The sequence below is a fragment of the Schistocerca americana genome, chromosome 3 (genome assembly GCF_021461395.2).
Source record: "Schistocerca americana isolate TAMUIC-IGC-003095 chromosome 3, iqSchAmer2.1, whole genome shotgun sequence".
Classification (NCBI taxonomy): domain Eukaryota; kingdom Metazoa; phylum Arthropoda; class Insecta; order Orthoptera; family Acrididae; genus Schistocerca; species Schistocerca americana.
Window position 1 is genome coordinate 515,238,312 of NC_060121.1, and position 21,427 is coordinate 515,259,738.

Below are 21,427 nucleotides of genomic sequence, written 5' to 3' on the forward strand. Positions count from 1 at the left end.
TCCCAACTCTTGGGTCATTGAGAGTGGTAACAGTGCGAAACCAAGAACAGTTGACAAAATGTTTTCTGAATGGTGGCAACTTTTATCAATCAGTGCTTGGCGATTGGTGGAAAACTTACAGCACGTTTACCATAGCTAGTCTATTGGTGGCTCATGACAGTCATTTATGTTGGTTGCCATCTAATAATATGATTGGTATATTTGTGGCCTCAGGTGCCGCCTCACAAAGTCAGTATTGGATCATGAGCAAAAAGGTTTGACGACCACAAATCTACAGGGTGTCCGAAAAGTCTTTCCCTGATTACATAAATTGATGACTCAGGCTAAGTACGAAACAAATATAAAACTGGTGTCTAATTGTTTACAAACTATTAAAGTTTTTTTCACACATCAGTAAACTTCCACTTCCATTGTTGCCCAATGACAGTACACGTCGATATGACTTTGCGGTCGAAATGCTATCACATATTGAGGACGATGATGGTTATCTAAGACGAGCTGCCTTTTCCAACGAAGCGACCTTTTCTGTCAGTGGAGTAGTGAATCGCCATAATGTGCACATTTGGGGTTCACAACCCCATGGTGAGGTCATGGAGTGCACCAGAGGCAGTCCAAAGGTGAATGTTTGGTGCGTGCTATTGCACGATCAAATTATCGGGCCATTCTTCTTCGCTGAGGCTACCATCACATCTGCAGTGTAGCTGGACATGTTGTAACTGTATGCTGTTCCTCAGCTGCTTCAGTATCAACCCGATGTCTTGTTTCAGCAAGACGGTGCACCACCTCATTGGGGTTTGGACATCCGTGCCTATCTCGATATGACCTTTCCTGGGTGATGGATAGGTCGTGATGGGCCAATGGTTTGTCCTTCACACTCTCCTGACATAACCCCATTAGACTTCTTTTTATGGGGTTATGTCAAAGACGAGGTCTACTCAACACGTGTACCAGATCTCGAAACCCTGCGGCAATGGATAACCACAGTCGTTGAATCGATCCCTCCAGTGATGTTGGCTAGTGTGTGGACGGAAATTGAATATCGCCTAGATGTGCTACGTGCTACCAAGGGTGCTCATGTGGAAGTTTACTGATGTCTGAAAAAAACTTTGATAGTTTGTTAACAATTAGACACCAGTTTCATATTTGTATCTTACTTATAGCCTGAGTTATCAATATATGTAATCAGGGAAAGACTTTTCAGACACCCTGTAGATTAGTGACACAGGTTTATGACACACGTGATCTCGTTTGTACACAAGAGATACAGGCAGTTGTCATACATTACGTAAATAGATATGCAAAATGCATGCATTTTGTGCCAAAATGAACATTAAGGTCAGTTTATCTTACTAAAAACAATGAAAATCACGGAGCCCAAGAAAGCATACCTTGCGCATGATGCAGCTAACAGTGCTTGGCTTAATGTGTTATTTTGTACACATGCATTAAAGAATTTTGGAAAAAGGTCTTAAAATATCAATATCATTTAAAGTAATAATACAGATAGCATTTTATGCTTATTTAGTAATAATTTTGTTCTCTCTTAACAATTCGTGCAACTCAAATGAGGTGAAACGATTACTGCTAATTCCTGATGAAAAATGCGGTTTATTGTGACTGAACAATGATGCAAGCTTACTTTATTTCGAACAAGAGTGAAATAACGTACGCACCAGGTAATGCTTTCATTGTAGATGGAGACGAGCATCATGAGGATGGCGAGAGAGTAGAAAATGCAGTCGCGCACCATGGGGTACCAGTTGAGGTGCAGCGTGGCGCCGGCGCACAGCGCGCACACCGAGATCACGAACATGATGTTGAAGACGGCCGAGCCGATCACGCCCGAAACACCGATGTCGTCTTTGGCGAAGAAGACACCGATGACGACAGTGGCCAGCTCTGGCGCAGATGACCCGGCGGCCATGAAGGTGGCACCCGCCACGTCGGGGGACAGCTTCAGCTCTGCACACATTCGAGCCACGTCTTACTAACCCAGTCGCTCTACTGCTGTGTGCCTTATAGCCCTGAAACAGCATGTTAATGTAGAAGTAGGTGCACATAAATGAATATTCTGATGTATCGGAGGCAGGAGCGTTTAAATATGCAAATGGCGCTACAGTTGACAAACTGAGGGGCCCGATTCAACACTATTTATTTTATTATTTTACTTTCATAAAATGGAAATGCAGCTTCGGGTAAAATTTTATTTCACTTATTTAAGCGATAACAGATGCTATGCATAATAATTTTTGAACCATTCTCTGAACAACATTAGGGTGTCCCACATAAAACCAGTACGCCTCACGCCTGAGATTGAAGTAACAACAAACTGACTAAAAAGGAAAAGATAATAGTAATGTTAAAAAACATTTGGGTACATGTTTATGGGAGATGCTGGAAGTGGTGGCCATGGGCATACAGGCCACTTCACAAGCAGTTTGAGTGGAGATGATTAACCCCTATGTGAGGTGTCCGAGTTTTACGTGGGACATGCTTTAGAAGCCCCTAAAAATACTTATCAAAGTTGACTCTTATTAGATCCGCACATACAGCATGGGAAGCAAACATTGTTTATAAATGATAAGTCCCTTGTATTAGAAGCTTATAATGTTTAGACCTCTGGACGGAAGAGAATTCCGCGGCACGCTCCATAGGGCTACTAGCTACTGCACACAGTCAAATGTCATGCCACGACCGTTGCGAAAGGTTAATCTGCGTTGTGCTTAGAGATGGAAGCTGGAGAATGAGTGCAGTGGTGTGTCTGAGTGGATAAAGATTACTGCATGCGTGACAACTTTACACCGAAAAGTGGTAAACATACATACTGTAAAGACACTCTGTGCTTCAACTCAAAATTAGGGAAAGGAAAATAACACAGGATCGCAAAAACAGCTAACCTTAATACACATAAGAGCCAAAGAAACTGGTACACCTACCTAATATCATGTGGGGCCTCCGCGAGCATGCAGAAGTGCCGCAACACGACATAGAAAGGACTCGGCTAGTATCTGAAATAGTGCTGGAGGAAACTAACACCATGAATCCTGCAGCGCTGTTCTTAAATCAGTAAGGGTACGACGGGGGGAGATCTCTCCTGAATAGCACGTTGCAAGGCATCCCAGGTATGCTCAATCATATTTGTGTTTGGGGAGTCTGTTGGCCAGCGGAAGTGTTTAAACTCATAAGAGTGTTCCTGGAGCTATTCTGTAGCAATTCTAGGCGTGTGGGGTGTTGCGTTGTCCTGCCGAAATTGCCCAAGTTCGTTTGAATGCACAATGGACATGAATGGATGCAGGTGATCAGACAGGGTGCTTACGTACGTGTCACCTGTCAGAGTCGTATCTAGACGTATCATGAGTTCCATATCACTCCAACTGCAGACGCCCCACACCATTACAGAGCTTCCACTAGCTTGAATAGTCCCCTGCTCACATCTAGCATCCACGGATTCATGAGGTTGTCTCCACATCCGTACATGTCCATTCTCTCGATACAATTTGAAACGAGACTCGTCAGACCAGGCAACATGTTTCCAGTCATCAACAGTCCAATGTCGGTGTTGAACGGCCCAGGCGAGGCGTAAAGCTTTGTGTCGTGCAGTCATCAAGGGTAGACGAATCGGCCTTCGGCTCCGAAAGCCCGTATCGATTATGTTTCGTTGAATGATTCGCACGCTGACACTTGTCGATGGCCTAGAACTGAAATCTGCAGCAATTTGCGGAAGGGTTGCACTTCTGTCACGTTGAACGATTCTCTTCAGTCGTAGTTTGTCCTATTCTTGCAGGATGTTTTTCCGGCCGCAGCGATGTCGGAGATTTGATGTTTTATGGGATTCCTGATATTCACGGCACATTCGTGAAATGGTCGTCTGGAAAAATTCCCACTTCATCGCTACCTCGGAGATGCTGTGTCGTGCATCAATGATAATGCCACATTCATACTCACTTAAATCTTGATAACCTGCCATTGTAGCAGCAGTAACCGATCTAACAACTGCGCCAGACATTTTTGTCTTACATAGGCGTTGCCTACCGCAAGGCCGTATTCTGCCTGTTTACACGTCTCTCCCGCATGCCTATACCAGTTTCTTTGGCGTTTCAGTGTACAAATGAATAGTTGTCAGACATCCGAACCTTAAAGTGCATCTGTTTCCAGAACTTATAGAACACCTTCGAGGACTGCATTTTGGTAGTGATGTGGTGCAAGCACAGGTGGGGTTGTGGCTCCGTCCGCAAAGTCAGACATTCTACAGTGACGTTCAGTGGCGGATCTAAGAATTTTGCGCCCCTAGGCACACCATATTATATGCGGCGCCCCCTCCCCCCTAAAAACATGTTTTAAATAATAACTATTTCCCGATCACTTCAGAATTGCCGTTTTGGGTGGGAGCGCTGTGAGCTGTTTCCGTGCTCTGCCATTCGTTGTTCTGAAGGACGCATCAGTGCTCTAGTCACGCTCAATCAAAATGCAATATGGTTCCTGAACTCTACTTGGTGTACGGCAGCGGATAAAACAAACTTAAAACTGCATTGTGTTAACACATTCTTCTGTCGAAAGACAACAGAAACGAACACAAGGAAAATAACTTTTCTTTTATGGCCTAAAAATTCAGCAGAGCGTTTAGGAGGCAACGGATTTTTTTATACATTCAATTTTAATATGTTCTTTTACACTAAACCGTTGAAAATGAAAATAAAAAAGTTGTGTTACGATGTAAAAATTGAAGCAAACGTGTCATACATTAGAAATTAATACGTACTTTTACAGAGATGTGTTCAAAATTAAAACTGAACTGTCGTTTTACAATCTAATAACTTGAATGTATATGCTACAGTATCAGTATGACTTGACTGTACAGCACCGAGCGGCCTGGGTCATTCGGGCATTGTTTAGAATTGTCCGGCGCCTTCGGTCACGTCTGCACATAGACGAGGTTTAGTTCAGCGTTCTGCCATCGGCAATTGTAAAATAAACAGGTAATACGTAGTTTGTAAGTCCCAATGAATGTGCTGTAAGTTATAATAAAAATCACGTTATAATCTTAAATTTTTAAAACTAATATGAATAAATAAACAAACTCACCAGTCAGCTAAGTTTGCCACTGGCTTTGACGGCAGAAAATTCGTCATAGTTCAGACGGTTACCAGTTAGGAGATGGGCTTCGATGTGAAGAATGGACAAGGCGTTCAATCTCTCCTCAGACAAAATATACGTGGGTACGATTTCAGTCTTTTAAGAGCCGAAAACGAGTGTTCTGCCGAACAGTTTGTAATTGCCATACATGGAAATATTCTAAGACCAGTGTCAACATCCGGAAACACGGACTGTAACCTCTCTTTTCGTAAAAATTTACTCATTTCGAGTTATATATCGCTAATCTCCGAAGATTTCATAAGTTCCGTGAAATGTACACATTCACTGTTCTTAAGGTTACTTAAAACTGTGAAGGAGTCCAACAGTGCTCTATACCTTTCCTTCCTCCTCACTAATTCAGCTTACAAGTTGTCGAGTACTGGGAAAATTTTTGCCTTCCAGTCAGAAAAATTTCTTCCGAGTCCGCTTCTTCGCCATTATGAAGCTTGCGTTTTCGTGATCTTTTACAGGTGCATTCAAAGTCTATATCAGTCACAATCTCCATGGATTTATTTTCATAATAGTCGAACATGCCACGAATAGATGCAATAAATCCTACAAGTGAGTCATGTAATTCATGCACTATTTTATTATCAATATTTACATTCTGCAATTTCAGATTTACACTATTAAATTTCTGGAGTATGTCCTTTCAAACTTTCATAATGAATAACGTTTCTAGTCTGCCGAGTTGATTCAATAAAGCTGAAGCCTCATTTCGCACAAGTGGTTTTTCACACGTATTATTGGCAATATGTGTGAGGGCATTGACAACGCCCGCCCAGTTTTCGTATGGACTTACACACGCGTTCTCTCTTGCTGCCCAACGTGTTTTTGATAAACTTTTTACCGTTTTGCTTCCTGGTTTCATGAAAGAAAGAAGTTTATCCCAGTGCTGTGTAGAAGCAGAGAAAAAATTATAAAGGTTTTGCACTACATTGAAAAATGAACATGCTTCCCGACAACAGCTTGCAGCACTTGTGCCGAGTAAATTCAAAGAATGTGCTGCTCAAGGCACATAATGCGCTTTCGGATTTCGTTCTTTAATGCGTGCCTGCAAACCAGTGTACATTCCTGACACATTGCTTGCGTTGTCATGTGACTGGCCCTTACAGTCAGTAATATCAATGGAATTTGTAGACGGCCTCAGCTAAATTTTCGTGCTTGTGTCCCAGGTTTGTTAAAAAGAGAAGCAAACGATCAACAGGTTCGCCATTCTCGTCCACATATCTTAATATGAAATATAGTTGATCAATATGTGAAATGTCCGCATTGTTGTTGTGGTCTTCAGTCCTGAGACTGGTTTGATGCAGCTCTCCATGCTACTCTATCCTGTGCAAGCTTCTTCATCTCCCAGTACCTACTGCAACCTACATCCTTCTGAATCTGCTTAGTGTATTCATCTCTTGGTCTCCCTCTACGATTTTTACCCTCCACGCTGCCCTCCAATACTAAATTGGTGATCCCTTGATGCCTCAGAACATGTCCTACTAACCGATCCCTTCTTCTGGTCAAGTTGTGCCACAAACTTCTCTTCTCCCCAATCCTATTCAATACTTCCTCATTAGTTATGTGATCTACCCATCTAATCTTCAGCATTTTTCTGTAGCACCACATTTCGAAAGCTTCTATTCTCTTCTTGTCCGAACTATTTATCGCCCATGTTTCTCACTTCCATACATGGCTACACTACATACAAATACTTTCAGAAATGACTTCCTGACACTTAAATCTATACTCGATGTTAACAAATTTCTCTTCTTCAGAAACGTTTTCCTTGCCATTGCCAGTCTACGTTTTATATCCTCTCTACTTCGACCATCATCAGTTATTTTTCTCCCCAAATAGCAAAACTCCTTTACTACTTTAAGTGTCTCATTTACTAATCTAATTCCCTCAGCATCACTCGACTGAATTCGACTACATTCCATTATGCTCGTTTTGCTTTTGTTGATGTTCATCTTATATCCTCCTTTCAAGACGCTATCCATTCCATTCAACTGCTCTTCCAAGTCCTTTGCTGTCTCTGGCAGAATTACAATGTCATCGGCGAACCTCAAAGTTTTTATTTCTTCTCCATGGATTTTAATACCTACTCCGAATTTTTCTTTTGTTTCCTTTACTGCTTGCTCAATATACAGATTGAATAACATCGGGGAGAGGCTACAACCCTGTCTTACTCCCTTCCCAACAACTGCTTCCCTTTCGATTGTTGATTCATGTCCGCATTAGAACCTACTATTATAGAGAAATCTTTGGCCTGTTTTATTTGACTTATGATAATTCTTTTTATTCGTTCAGGTAGAAGCCCTATTATTTCATCGCAGATTGATGAAGAAAGATAACTTGCATGTCTCTGCCCAGGATTTCCATATCGTTCAATGTGCTCTGCCAGAAAAGGATAAAACTCGGCTATAAGTTCAAGAGACATCATAAACTGACCAATATGTAATGAACGGAATCTTTCAACGTGTCCACGTAGGGGAAGTCTATGGCTTCTTCACTACTGCAAACACCCTTTTCAACACACTGCACCAGTACATTTCCTCTTGTCTCAACATATGACTCTAAATGGTTATCTATTGTTCCAAGTGACTTTTTTTCTTTTTAAGAGTGATAACTCAGAATTTTTGTAGTCAAGTGAATTCTCATGCTGAGATAAAATATTAGTAATATTTTTCCAATTTGCAGTACCATTAATAGCAATCGCCGTCTTACCTCCCAACAATTTACATTGTGCACAAAAAAAAACCATCACAGGTGCTACAGAAGTATACTTCAAAATCACGCAAAATTGATTCACCATTTAAAAGTTAACGGTAAAAAAACATTTTGGCCCAAATATCTGGTTTCATCGCCTATTGATCTTCTTGACTTAGAAAAATCACCGTTACCATTTTGATTAATGCCACGTTGTAAGAAAATGTCGATTGTTGATTCATTGACACACCATTCTGCAGGATCATCATTAACGAGGTTATTTCTTTTTGTAATGTCTGACTCGACACTTAGTTTTTCGTGAAATTAGGAACAATTTGCTTTTCTTCATTTTAACTTTTGTTTCGTCTGTATTTACTTCTTTTACAACAGCTGCAGTGTCAGAAATATTATCCGTACTATTTGAACTCGAAATCGAACCAGCATCATTTTCTACGAAAAATTTATCTACTCTGCCAAGCGTTTTTAGAACATTGTCTTCTCGTTCTCGCCTTTCCTTCGATAATTTCCGAAATGACGCCCCCACTTAATTGTGCACATTTGCTTTTTTCACTGTTATTCATGTTAAGGCACTTCCAAAATTGTCAACAAACTGTCAAAACAAAAGAAAAAAACTGTAAAAGGAAAGAAAGAAAGCTGTATCCAGTTCCAATCGTACTACGCCGCACATGAGCACAAAGCTTTTTACTTTAAACACGGAACACGAGTACGAAGATTTTTTTCCATTAAACATGGAGCGATGAACTGACCAACTCGCATTACTCGACGTAACTGTGCTATGAAAGAACGACAATGCAGAAAAATTTAATTTCACTGTCGCTTCTTTCCCTGTTGTCAGTGAACAGTAGAAGTACACCTGCCGGCTGGAATTCGTCTCGTAAAGAAAACGGGACAGTCCTTTTTGGCTTCTGTTTCCCGTGTCGCCGGAATTTTACCTGGGACGCAAAAATGTTCTCTATATTCTTGACACTGCCTTTCTAGTTTAAAAAGCAAAATATTTTTGCAATTTCTTGCAGTGAGGTGTGCTGGATCGACTCTTATCCCACTTATTCTTACAACATTTTAGCAGTTTCTGTGGGCAGAGAAGACAGACTACAAAGATTAAGTAGTCTTGTTGGCAGTTGACGTGGTGTGTTGTCATTTGTGTGAACACTGCTGTTATGTCTACACGCAAATGCTCATTTTGTTCTAACATAAAATAAAAATAACCTTTCCTCGAAGAAACAAAGCTTGGTTAAGAAGTTTAATATAACATTTGCAATGCCACGTACTATTCGATTGTACAGAGTGGGAACTTTGACATCGTGCAGGCTGCAGCATAATAAATGAGTCAAACGAAAGCCGGTTTCTTCTTCTTTTTTCGACAAAAAAGTAACTAAGTAAATAAATAAACAAAATTAAACTGTTGTGAAGTGTATTTCACACATTATTAGATATTCTGTTTATGTTCTTTTCGTATAAACATGTGTAAATGTAAAACATTCCCAGTATCAACATGCTCTGTTAAACGCGTATCATTAAATCAAAGCTCAGATATTCAAGACCACAGAGCTTTCACGTTAATTACAGTAATTGAGGGTTGACTTGATACTTCCCCGTAATTTCTACAAGAAATTTAAGTAGAGTCGGGTTTTACATACTGAGGCCCACACATGTTACAGTATTTAAGAAACTGCTGATTAGTTTATCACAACTTTTCAGTGGTCCCGGTATTTTCACGGGGAAAATATAGTGGGGTTAAGTAGAAGCCTACAACATTCTCGGAATAATAACGTTTCAAACACTGTATTGTACATTGCTGTCCTGACAGCTTACTTTAAAATATTTTGAACAATCATGAAGAATGAGATATTCACTCTGCAGCGGAGTGTGCGCTGATATGAAACTTCCTGGCAGATTAAAACTGTGTGCCCGACCGAGACTCGAACTCGGGACCTTTGCCTTTCGCGGGCAAGTGCTCTACCAACTGAGCTACCGAAGCACGACTCACGACCGGTACTCACAGCTTTACTTCTGCCAGTACCTCGTCTCCTACCTTCCAAACTTTACAGAAGCTCTCCTGCGAACCTTGCAGAACTAGCACTCCTGAAAGAAAGGATATTGCGGAGACATGGCTTAGCCACAGCCTGGGGGATGTTTCCAGAATGAGATATTCACTCTGCAGCGGAGTGTGCGCTGATATGAAACTTCCTGGCAGATTAAAACCGTGAGGAGACGAGGTACTGGCAGAAGTACAGCTGTGAGTACCAGTCGTGAGTCGTGCTTCGGTAGCTCAGTTGGTAGAGCACTTGTCCGCGAAAGGCAAAGGTCCCGAGTTCGAGTCTCGGTCGGGCACACAGTTTTAATCTGCCAGGAAGTTTCAATCATGAAGATGATTCCAGACAGAAACCCAATGTTAAATTTCCATTCAGTCACCAAGTAAACTATGTATATTTCCAAGCTTGTATTGTCGAATTTTGTTCTTAAGGCTCATTTAAACTAGTAAGCTGTTTAACAATATTAAAAAATTTTGTCGTTTGTAAGCGCAGTTATCCGCCACTGGTGACGTTATAAACGAACTGGTCTCTTGTTGAGAGAAATGTGTTCGTCAACAGTGTGAGAATGTTGAGAAATAAATATGTAAACATGAAGTATAAAGATGTAGACTATTAATAAAGTTTATTTTATTTAGAAAGCTTTACGAGTTCTCACATAAAAATTCGGAGGTATTACTTTTCAGCACGCCCTCGCAGTTTGGTGCAAGAATAAATAAAAAACATGAATTTCTGGTGATCTTTGTTAACAATGTGAACCTAATAATACTGTATTGTGGGGTAAGTTCGTAGTAATGTACGGCAGTGTCATGGGCGTCCCCAGAAATTTATCCATGGGGATTGGGGGAAGGAGGCGGGGAAATACTCTAAAATTTGGATTTTTGATATAAATGAATTGGGTAGATTCGAGACCACTAATGCTACAAGAACTAAATTTTATAACGGACACAAAAAAACTTATTATATGCCAAAGCACTGGTGGTTAGGTATCCGCTCACTTCTAGAAATGAGTGAGAATTCTGCAGTGAATAAGAACTCTATACTCCATATTCTGGAGCAGAAAGTACCTGTTAAGGGGGGAGAGGGCAAGGAGTGCACCCTTGCGGGCACCTATGAGCAGTGCAACGTAATACGTAAATAGACCTTACGCGCTTATTTTTAAGGAAATAGAATTGCCTCAAAAGGCCTCTTCGCACCTTCGAAAATGGAAACAGTTTTATATCACTGCTCCGTATTTTCCAGTGCTTGAGAAGTACTCCACAATCGTGTGCGCACAGTCTTAAAAAGCGTTGTCGTACTTATTCAGTCGTAAACTGCTAGGTGTCCATTTAATTATCATTTCATTTCTAGCAAAGCTGCATGATCATCCACGGTAACTGTTCTTTCGGGAACAGATACTACCGTCATATATATAAACTGCTAGTTGTTAATTTTTCCCCGAAAAGCTGGGCAGGGCCCCAGACAATGTGGTCCCCGTAACACACGATATACTGTTGAATAAACCAGCCCTAAGCATCTGGCGAAAGCTGTATGGGAAGGCATATCCCTATCGCTAGACTGTTGTGTGTTTTGTGAACTCTCGGAGCGCCATCACAAATAGACGATTACGGTTTTATAAATTCAAATGTGGAATAATAGTTAGAGTATCATTTCGTACATTGTTTAAAAAATCAACGTTTAACGTCGCACAATCTCCAGAGTGTATCATAGCTTAGGGTTACTACCATCCGTCCGCCAAAAGGAGAACACGTCCTCTTTGTATTTTGGTTGTGTCGGCAAGCATTATTAAATTTCGTAAAATTTCTGGCATTTTGCCCTATATGAATTTCATATTTAAATTGTTCCGATTGATTTTTATTAGTTTTATTTAATTTCGTTCCTGTCACGAACATACTCTCTGATTAATAATAAATAATTTCAATTTCAAGCGCTAATGACCTTATACGTAGGAATCCTTGAAGCATGAAAGAAACGTCTCCAAGCGGTACGTAATTAACGCCAATGACCGGGTTCAGTATTGGACAGGTGGAGTCAATATGAGTAAGAAGAAAAATGTTATTGTCATCTTTCCTTCTATTGGCTATTATTCTCAGTAAAAAACAGATTTCTCGATCAAAAATGCAGAAACACATTAGCAATGATCACTAAACTCTGTACCTATTGCGATGAAATTTTTATATGAAACTTCCTGGCAGATTAAGACTGTGTGCCCGACCGAGACTCGACTCGGGACCTTTGCCTTTCGCGGGCAAGTGCTCTACCATCTGAGCTACCGAAGCACGACTAACGCGCAGTACTCATAGCTTTACTTCTGCCAGTATCTCGTCTCCTACCTTCCAAACTTTACAGAAGCTCTCCTGCGAACTTTGCAGATCTAGCACTCCTGAAAGAAAGGATACTGCGGAGACATGGCTTAGCCACAGGCTGGGGGATGTTTCCAGAATGAGATTTTCACTCTGCAGCGGAGTGTGCGCTGATATGAAACTTCCGATTAAAACTGTGTGCCCAACCGAGACTTGAACTCGGGACCTTTGCCTTTCGCGGGCAAGTGCTCTGAGCTGCCGAAGCACGACTCACGCCCGGTCCTCACAGCTTTACTTCTGCCAGTATCTCGTCTCGTACCTTCCAAACTTTACAGAAGCTCTCCTGCGAACCTTGCAGAACTAGCGCTACTGTGAGTTAGTGTCCTCATTTCATGACAAAGACTTCCGTCCTGCGCTTCAGTTACATCAATCACTGAGTGTAAACAGTTGCTTTATGACCTTGGGCACCACTTAATCGACGTCATGTTTCTCAATAATGATGAATTTTGCAGGATGATAAACCATACCTAAATGGGCTACGATTTTCGTGGATTACAGATTGTATTGAAGAAACATAAATAAAAAAGCTACCAGTCAGATGTGTTGGACGGACTACATTCACTTAAACCATGACCAGTATCGAAAAAATTCTTATCCATCTCCTCGACATTCGATGTGAGTGTTTCATGCGTTTGGCGCCCATTTTAGTGGCAGAAGGCGCTCTGTTTGCATATCAACATGAATAATTTAACCGTCTAAACACGAATAGGGAATTTTTTAAGATGATCATTAGTTAAGGGAATGAAGTTCAAAAGACGCATGCGAATTATTCTTTTCAATACGATCTGTATTTCTGAACTGTTACGGAGTTGCTTCGTACGCTATAATTTCTTTCCACATTGCCTTTAAGAGTATCTCGCCAAATGATTTCATACAGACCGACAGCTATTCTCCATAAACCAACATGAAGTATTTGGCAGAGAGTAATTTTCACTGTATAATTGCATTGGAGTTCTTCCTTGTTATTTGCTGATGAGGGCTGGCGTTGGCCTAATTGTTTCGTTCTAAGCAATTCTACAATGAAGCGCGAAAGAAACTGGTATAGGCATGCGTTTTCAAATACAGAGATATGTAAACAGGTAGAATATGGCGCTGCGGTCGGCAACTCTATATAAAACAAGTGTCTGGCGCAGTTGTTAGGTCGGTTACTGCTGCTACAATGACAGGTTATCAAGATTTAAGTAAGTTTGAACGTAGTGTCATAATCCGCGCACGAGCGATGGGACACAGCATCTCCGAGGTAGCGATGAGTGGGGATTTTCCCAGATGACCATTTCACAACTGTACCGTGAATATCAGGAATCTGGTAAAACATCAAATCTACGACATCGCTGCGGCCGGAAAAACATCCTGCAAGAACGGGACCAACGACGACAGAAGAGAAGCGTTCAACGTGACAGAAGTGCAACCCTTCCGCAAATTGCTGCAGATTTCAGTGCTGGGGGGTCAACAAGTGTCAGCGTGATAACCATTTGACGAAACATCATCGATACGGGCTTTCAGAGCCGAAGGCCCATTCGTCTACCCTTGATGACTGTACGGCACAAAGCTTTACGTCTCGCCTGGGCCCTTCAACACCGACATTGGACTGTTGATGACTGGAAACATGTTGCCTCGTCAGACGAGTCTAGTTTCAAATTGTATCGAGCGGACGGATGTGTACGAGTATGGAGACAACCTCATTAATCCATGGGCCCTGCATCTCAGACGGGGACTGTTCAAGGTGGTGGAGGCTCTGTAAAGGTGTGGGGCGTGTGCAGTTGGAGTGATGTGAGACGCCTGATACGTCTAGATACGACTCTGACAGGTAACACGTACGTAAGCATCCTGTCTGATCACCTGCATTCATTCATGTCCAGTGTGCATTCTGACAGACTTGGGCAATTCCAGCAGGATAATGCGACGCCCCACACGTCCAGAATTGCTACAGAGTGGCTCCAGGAACATCCTTCTGAGTTTAAACACTTCCGCTGCCCACCAAACTCCCCAGATGTTGAACATTATTGCGCATATCTGGGATGCCTTGCAACGTGCTGTTCAGAAGAAATCTCCACCCTCTAGTACTCTTACCGAATTATGGAGAGTCCTGCAGGATTGATGGTGTCAGTTCTCTCCAGCACTACTTCAGACATTAGTCGAGTCCATGCAACGTTTTGTTGCGGCACTTCTGCGTGCTCGCAGGGGCCCTACATGATATTTGGCAGCAGTATCAGTTTCTTTGGCTCTTTAGTGCAGTAGCCTAATTTTAATTTCACTGCGTATTATGTTCGCACATAGCGCCCTGAAAAACTGGATTTGGAATTTTCTAAATAGCTTTCTGTAAGTTATTGTCAGTCTTCGAGCGTCTGCTGGCTGAGATGTCTGCAAGACAAAATCAAGCCTGTCACCACTGTAGTCACTGTCCAGCCTCCTTCGAATATGGTGTGTAGCGTTGCCCCTATCCCACACCTTTAAAACCATATTCCATTTTTAAAAAAAACACAAAAGATTTATAAGACACTTGCTTCGCATAAGTGTATCAAAAGGTCAAAGGCTGCCATTTGATTTACTGTCCACATTTATGTTTTACATGGTCTCCCCAAATCACTTAAGAGATGGTTCCAATGAAAGGAATATGGGACATGGCCTATTTCGTTGGCATTCTTTTCAGTCTTCAGTGACATATTCGTCCATGAGACTTTAAACTCTTATCTTCCTTTCCTCGTCTTTCACTGCCCACACGTCTAAGCTATTTGTATGGAATGTTCATTTCAGTTGTCAGTTATTAATCTTGTTTACTTTTTAGGTTGGGTGAAGTGGTATCAGTTATGTAGCAGAGCAATTAAGGCTACAATACCTACTGGAGGATGCCGCCTATGTAACTTTTGCAAACGAGACCTCAATCCTACGGGACTTGGCTTACGTTAGAGCCAAATACACATTTATGGCAAGAATCATTTCCGAATTACAATGCTGAGAGAGGCCTATCTACGAGAACTATAGTCTGAATGTTTGAAACTGCTTTTTTATCCGGCATTTATTAAATTACATATTATACTTATTCCAGCATATGGTTATATGTATTTTATACTGTATTTTTATTTTGGACAAACTAGAAATGTTTGGGATCAGTTTGAACACTAAAGTAGTGTATTGTTTGTCGTGTTGTGCAACTGTGCGTGTTTTCATTTTCCTTGTTTTTAATGAATAATAATATGCTCACTTGTATACGGTGTATCTTACATTGTGTTTGGTTTCTCTGCATAATACTTTTTAAAGTCTATTTTAGGATTTATATAGGCTAAGTGAAGTGCTGAAAGAGCCTCCTTTAGGCTCCTAAACTGCACTTTATACGAGATAAAACTTAGTAGTTAACTTATGTGTATCTGACGATGTTTCCAAGTGCACGCGCAACGATAAAAGGCCAACTTAGTCGCGAGTACGAAGTGTTACCCTCGCAGATGCGGTCTAGCGAGGAGACGAAGTAGTCGTCGCAGACAATGGCGAGCCCCAGGAAGGTGTAGACGGCGACGATGATGTGCAGGATGAGGCCGCCGTCCTTGCGCGCGGCAGGCCCCATCAGCGGCCGCGGGAACTGCTGGATGGCCGGCGGCGTGCAGTTCCGCGCGCGCGCGCGCCGCGGCGCCACCGTCGTCGTCGCCGGCACGGTCGCCTTGCCCGTCGTCGTGGGCGCAGGCGCCGTCGCCCTTGTCGCCGCGTCAGAGTGCGTCAGTGGCGGCGCCGGTTGCGTCGTGAGCTGCAACACAGTTAACTAGGCAATGAACAGAGTTCTCAAACATCAGGGAAGGGTCGTAAGAATAATAAGCAAAACGACTAAACGAGTTCATTGTAAAGATCTGTCCAAATCACTAACGATTTTGTTGTTGTGGTCTTCAGTCCTGAGACTGGTTTGATGCAGCTCTCCATGCTACTCTATCCTGTGCAAGCTTCTTCATCTCGCAGTACCTACTGCAGCCTACATCCTTCTGAATCTGCTTAGTGTATTCATCTCTTGGTCTCCCTCTACGATTTTTACCCTCCACGCTGCCCTCCAACGCTAAATTGGTGATCCCTCGATGTCTCAGAACATGTCCTACCAACCGATCCCTTCTTCTAGTCAAGTTGTGCCACAAGCTCCTCTTCTCCCCAATTCTATTCAATACCTCTTCATTAGTTATGTGATCTACCCATCTAATCTTCAGCATTCTTCTGTAGCACCACATTTCGAAAGATTCTATTCTCTTCCTGTCTTAACTATTTATTGTCCACGTTTCACTTCCATACATGGCTGCACTCCATACAAATACTTTCAGAAATGACTTCCTGACACTTAAATCTATACTCGATGTTAACAAATTTTTCTTCTTCAGAAACACTTTCCTTGCCATTGCCAGTCTACATTTTCTATCCTCTCTACTTCGACCATCATCAGTTATTTTGCTCCCCAAATAGCAAAACACCTTTGTTACTTTAAGTATTTCATTTCCTAATCTAATTCCCTCAGCATCACCTGACTTAATTCGACTACATTCCATTATCCTCGTTTTGCTTTTGTTGATGTTTATCTTATACCCTCCGTTCAACTGCTCTACCAGGTTCTTTGCTGTTTCTGACAGAATTACAATGTCATCGGCGGACCTCAAAGTTTTTTTTTCTCCATGGATTTTAATTCCTACTCCAAATTTTTCTTTTGTTTCCTTTACTGCTTGCTCAATATACAGATTGAATAACATCGGGGATAAGGGTACATTTACCAATGAATTGTACGGATCAAAAATAACTTTCGTAATTACTGCACAAAAAACTAACTTATCTAAAAAAGACATAAAAAGAACATGTTAAGCAAGATATTCTATATAGTGAAGATTACTTAAAGAAGACCGAGTAGGAGTTTGGCAAAAAATGACACAAATAAATAACAGCAACAATAAAAAAATTATCATTTTGCTTAACACTTTCACAGTATTTTTTCCCTTCTTATTTTTCTTCCCTTCTGTATTTCTTTTCTGTTTTTGCCTTTTCTGGAAAACCTTACCCTAAAACTATGCAATGTTTAATACAAACAATTTATCCTCTCGATGAGCTCAATATCTTACTTACTACAGTGTTTTTCAAGCTAGCAAATGTGAAGATGTGATACACAAAATGAGAACCAAACATCGTCGCTATGGTTCTGACGTCAGACGACAGTGTGTGTTGCGTCACTTTGTGAAACAGTGTGTGTATAATCATTAGTGAGTACTGTGTACAGTTACTGGGACTGGGAAACGAACAGAGTAGCACTAGCCTTTTGTATTATTAATGCTTCTTTGTAAAAAAGTGTTGTACACTAGGGATAAACTGAAAGAAGTGGCGCTGTTTTAAACAGATTGGTCACGTATTCTAGAATGTGGAGGCTTTATCGGGCTATCCTGTATTAAGTTTTCCGTGGTTTCCCTAAATTATTTCAGACAAATGACGAGATGGTTCCCACTAATAAGGACACAGCCGACCACCTGTTCCAAGACATTTAAGTATGTAAATAAGTATATATACTGTATGAAACACGTAATTTTTGTTGTTCTTCAACTGTAATACCAAGATATGTCTCATATCTTTGTAAAAGTTATCTATAATAAAACTACTGCTATTGAAAATAGCATTGCATTTCTAACGACCTCGTCGTCTACGGGCCGTTAGGTGTGTCTCGAATGGTCAGAATTACTGAGTACTACAGTTTACCGTTTTACTGAAGTTCTTCCTAGCCTATTCAGTAAAATTTTGTTATAATATTGTGTAATATTTAGTCTGGTTTGAAACGGTGGAAGATCAAGACGTTGTTACTGTGCTGACTACTCTGCTTTGTTGTAAGTGGAAGAAGAAAAGGTGGATGAAAATTTGGTATAAGGAGCGTCAAAAATTCTCTCAAGAAATCGTGTATTGACAGCTGAGGTTGACCAACAGAAAAAATTTTTTAAATATTTTTTTCCACACAGCCACATGAGCATTTCAAAAAGATTTCACCAGTTACGACCAGCTTGTTCTTCAGACGAAAGACATATGCCGCATGCGGTTGCCGGAAAAAAAAACTAAGTCACAATCACTTCGTTTCTAAGGCGGTGTGTAATTTTTTTCCAAAGGTGAATGATTTTACGCGATACCATTGTGCTCACTGAGCGCCGCCATCTGCAAGAAAACTCTTCTCCTCGAAACATCGAAATGTTGGTTCTCTACGTATTTCGTCAGTGCCTGCGTCATTTCCCTTGTCTATTATTCGTTTAACATTCTGTAATTCGTTCTTAAACGATGAAATTTTTTAAAAAGATTTTTCCTATTTGCTGTAGGGTATTTCTCTTTCTATGTAATGAGCAACACGTATCTGTCTTAATTCTGTTTGTCTTTCATCCGCTCTAAGAACCTACAATGGCGGCAATGTTTCCACATTTCGATGCAATCTGATATGAATGATCTCTCTTCTTGTTCAGAACTCATTTCAATAAGATAACATGGTAGCGAACATAAAGAACAACAGAGACTATGTTTGTTGTTGTGGTCTTCAGTCCTGAGACTGGTTTGATGCAGCTCTCCATGCTACTCTATCCTGTGCAAGCTTCTTCATCTCCCAGTACCTACTGCAACCTACATCCTTCTGAATCTGCTTAGTGTATTGATCTCTTGGTCTCCCTCTACGATTTTTACCCTCCACGCTGCCCTCCAATGCTAAATTTGTGATCCCTTGATGCCTCAAAACATGTCCTACCAACCGATCCCTTCTTCTAGTCAAGTTGTGCCACAAACTTCTCTTCTCCCCAATCCTATTCAATACTTCCTCATTAGTTACGTGATCTACCCACCTTATCTTCAGCATTCTTCTGTAGCACCACATTTCGAAAGCTTCTATTCTCTTCTTGTCCAAACTGGTTATCGTCCATGTTTCACTTCCATACATGGCTACACTCCATACAAGTACTTTCAGAAACGACTTCCTGACACTTAAATCTATACTCGATGTTAACAAATTTCTCTTCTTCAGAAACGATTTCCTTGCCATTGCCAGTCTGCATTTTATATCCTCTCTACTTCGACCATCATCAGTTATTTTACTCCCTAAATAGCAAAACTCCTTTACTACTTTAAGTGTCTCATTTTCTAATCTAATCCCCTCAGCATCACCCGATTTAATTTGACTACATTCCATTATCCTCGTTTTGCTTTTGTTGATGTTCATCTTATATCCTCCTTTCAAGACACTGTCCATTCCGTTCAACTGCTCTTCCAAGTCCTTTGCTGTCTCTGACAGAATTACAATGTCATCGGCGAACCTCAAAGTTTTTACTTCTTCTCCATGAATTTTAATACCTACTCCGAATTTTTCTTTTGTTTCCTTTACTGCTTGCTCAATATAGAGATTGAATAACATCGGGGAGAGGCTACAACCCTGTCTCACTCCTTTCCCGACCACTGCTTCCCTTTCATGCCCCTCGATTCTTATAACTGCCATCTGGTTTCTGTACAAATTGTAAATAGCCTTTCGCTCCCTGTATTTTACCCCTGCCACCTTCAGAATTTGAAAGAGAGTACTCCAGTTAACGTTGTCAAAAGCTTTCTCTAAGTCTACAAATGCTAGAAACGTAGGTTTGCCTTTTCTTAATCTTTCTTCTAAGATAAGTCGTAAGGTTAGTATTGCCTCACGTGTTCCAACATTTCTACGGAATCCAAACTGATCTTCCCCGAGGTCCGCTTCCACCAGTTTTTCCATTCGTCTATAAAGAATTCGCGTTAGTATTTTGCAGCTGTGACTTATTAAACTGATAGTTCGGTAATTTTCACATCTGTCAACACCTGCTTTCTTTGGTATTGGAATTATTATATTCTTCTTGAAGTCTGTGGGTATTTCGCCTGTCTCATACATCTTGCTCACCAGATGGTAGAGTTTTGTCAGGACTGGCTCTCCCAAGGCCATCAGTAGTTCTAATGGAATGTTGTCTACTCCCGGGGCCTTGTTTCGACTCAGGTCTTTCAGTGCTCTGTCAAACTCTTCACGCAGTATCTTATCTCCCATTTTATCTTCATCTACATCCTCTTCCATTTCCATAATATTGTCCTCAAGTACATCGCCCTTGTATAAACCCTCTATGTACCCCTTCCACCTTTCTGCCTTCCCTTCTTTGCTTAGAACTGGGTTGCCATCTGAGCTCTTGATATTCATACAAGTGGTTCTCTTCTCTTCAAAGGTCTCTTTAATTTTCCTGTAGGCAGTATCTATCTTACCCCTAGTGAGACAAGCCTCTACATCCTTACATTTGTCCTCTAGCCATCCCTGCTTAGCCATTTTGCACTTTCTGTCGATTTCATTTTTGAGACGTTTGTATTCCCTTTTGCCTGCTTCATTTACTGCATTTTTATATTTTCTCCTTTCATCAATTAAATTCAATATTTCTTCTGTTACCCAAGGATTTCTATTAGCCCTCGCCTTTTTACCTACTTGATCCTCTGCTGCCTTCACTACTTCATCCCTCAGAGCTACCCATTCTTCTTGTACTGTATTTCTTTCCCCCATTCCTGTCAATTGTTCCCTTACGCTCTCCCTGAAACTCTGTACAACCTCTGGTTCTTTCAGTTTATCCAGGTCCCATCTCCTTAAATTCCCACCTTTTTGCAGTTTCTTCAGTTTCAATCTGCAGTTCATAACCAATAGATTGTGGTCAGAATCCACATCTGCCCCTGGAAATGTCTTACAATTTAAAACCTGGTTCCTAAATCTCTGTCTTACCATTATATAATCTATCTGATATCTATTAGTATCTCCAGGATTCTTCCAGGTATACAACCTTCTTTTATGATTTTTGAACCAAGTGTTAGCTATGATTAAGTTATGCTCTGTGCAAAATTCTACAAGGCGGCTTCCTCTTTCATTTCTTCCCCCCAATCCATATTCACCTACTGTGTTTCCTTCTCTCCCTTTTCCTACTGACGAATTCCAGTCACCCATGACTATTAAATTTTCGTCTCCCTTCACTACCTGAATAATTTCTTTTATCTCGTCATACATTTCATCAATTTCTTCATCATCTGCGGAGCTAGTTGGCATATAAACTTGTACTACTGTAGTAGGCATAGGCTTTGTGTCTATCTTGGCCACAATAATGCGTTCACTATGCTGTTTGTAGTAGCTAACCCGCAGTCCTATTTTTTTATTCATTATTAAACCTACTCCTGCAT

At 41.1% G+C, this 21,427-nt stretch overlaps 1 protein-coding gene across 1 annotated transcript in view; it reads right to left on the bottom strand.

Moving 5' to 3' along the window:
- Positions 1–21,427, bottom strand: part of LOC124606174 (probable sodium/potassium/calcium exchanger CG1090) — a 135,537-nt gene that overhangs the window by 82,260 nt on the left and 31,850 nt on the right. The window contains exons 3-4 of the mRNA XM_047138140.1: positions 15,680–15,983; positions 1,674–1,962 (exon numbers count right to left, since the gene is read on the bottom strand). Coding sequence (XP_046994096.1) covers positions 1,674–1,962; positions 15,680–15,983 — 593 coding nt within the window. The remainder of the gene's footprint in view (positions 1–1,673; positions 1,963–15,679; positions 15,984–21,427) is intronic.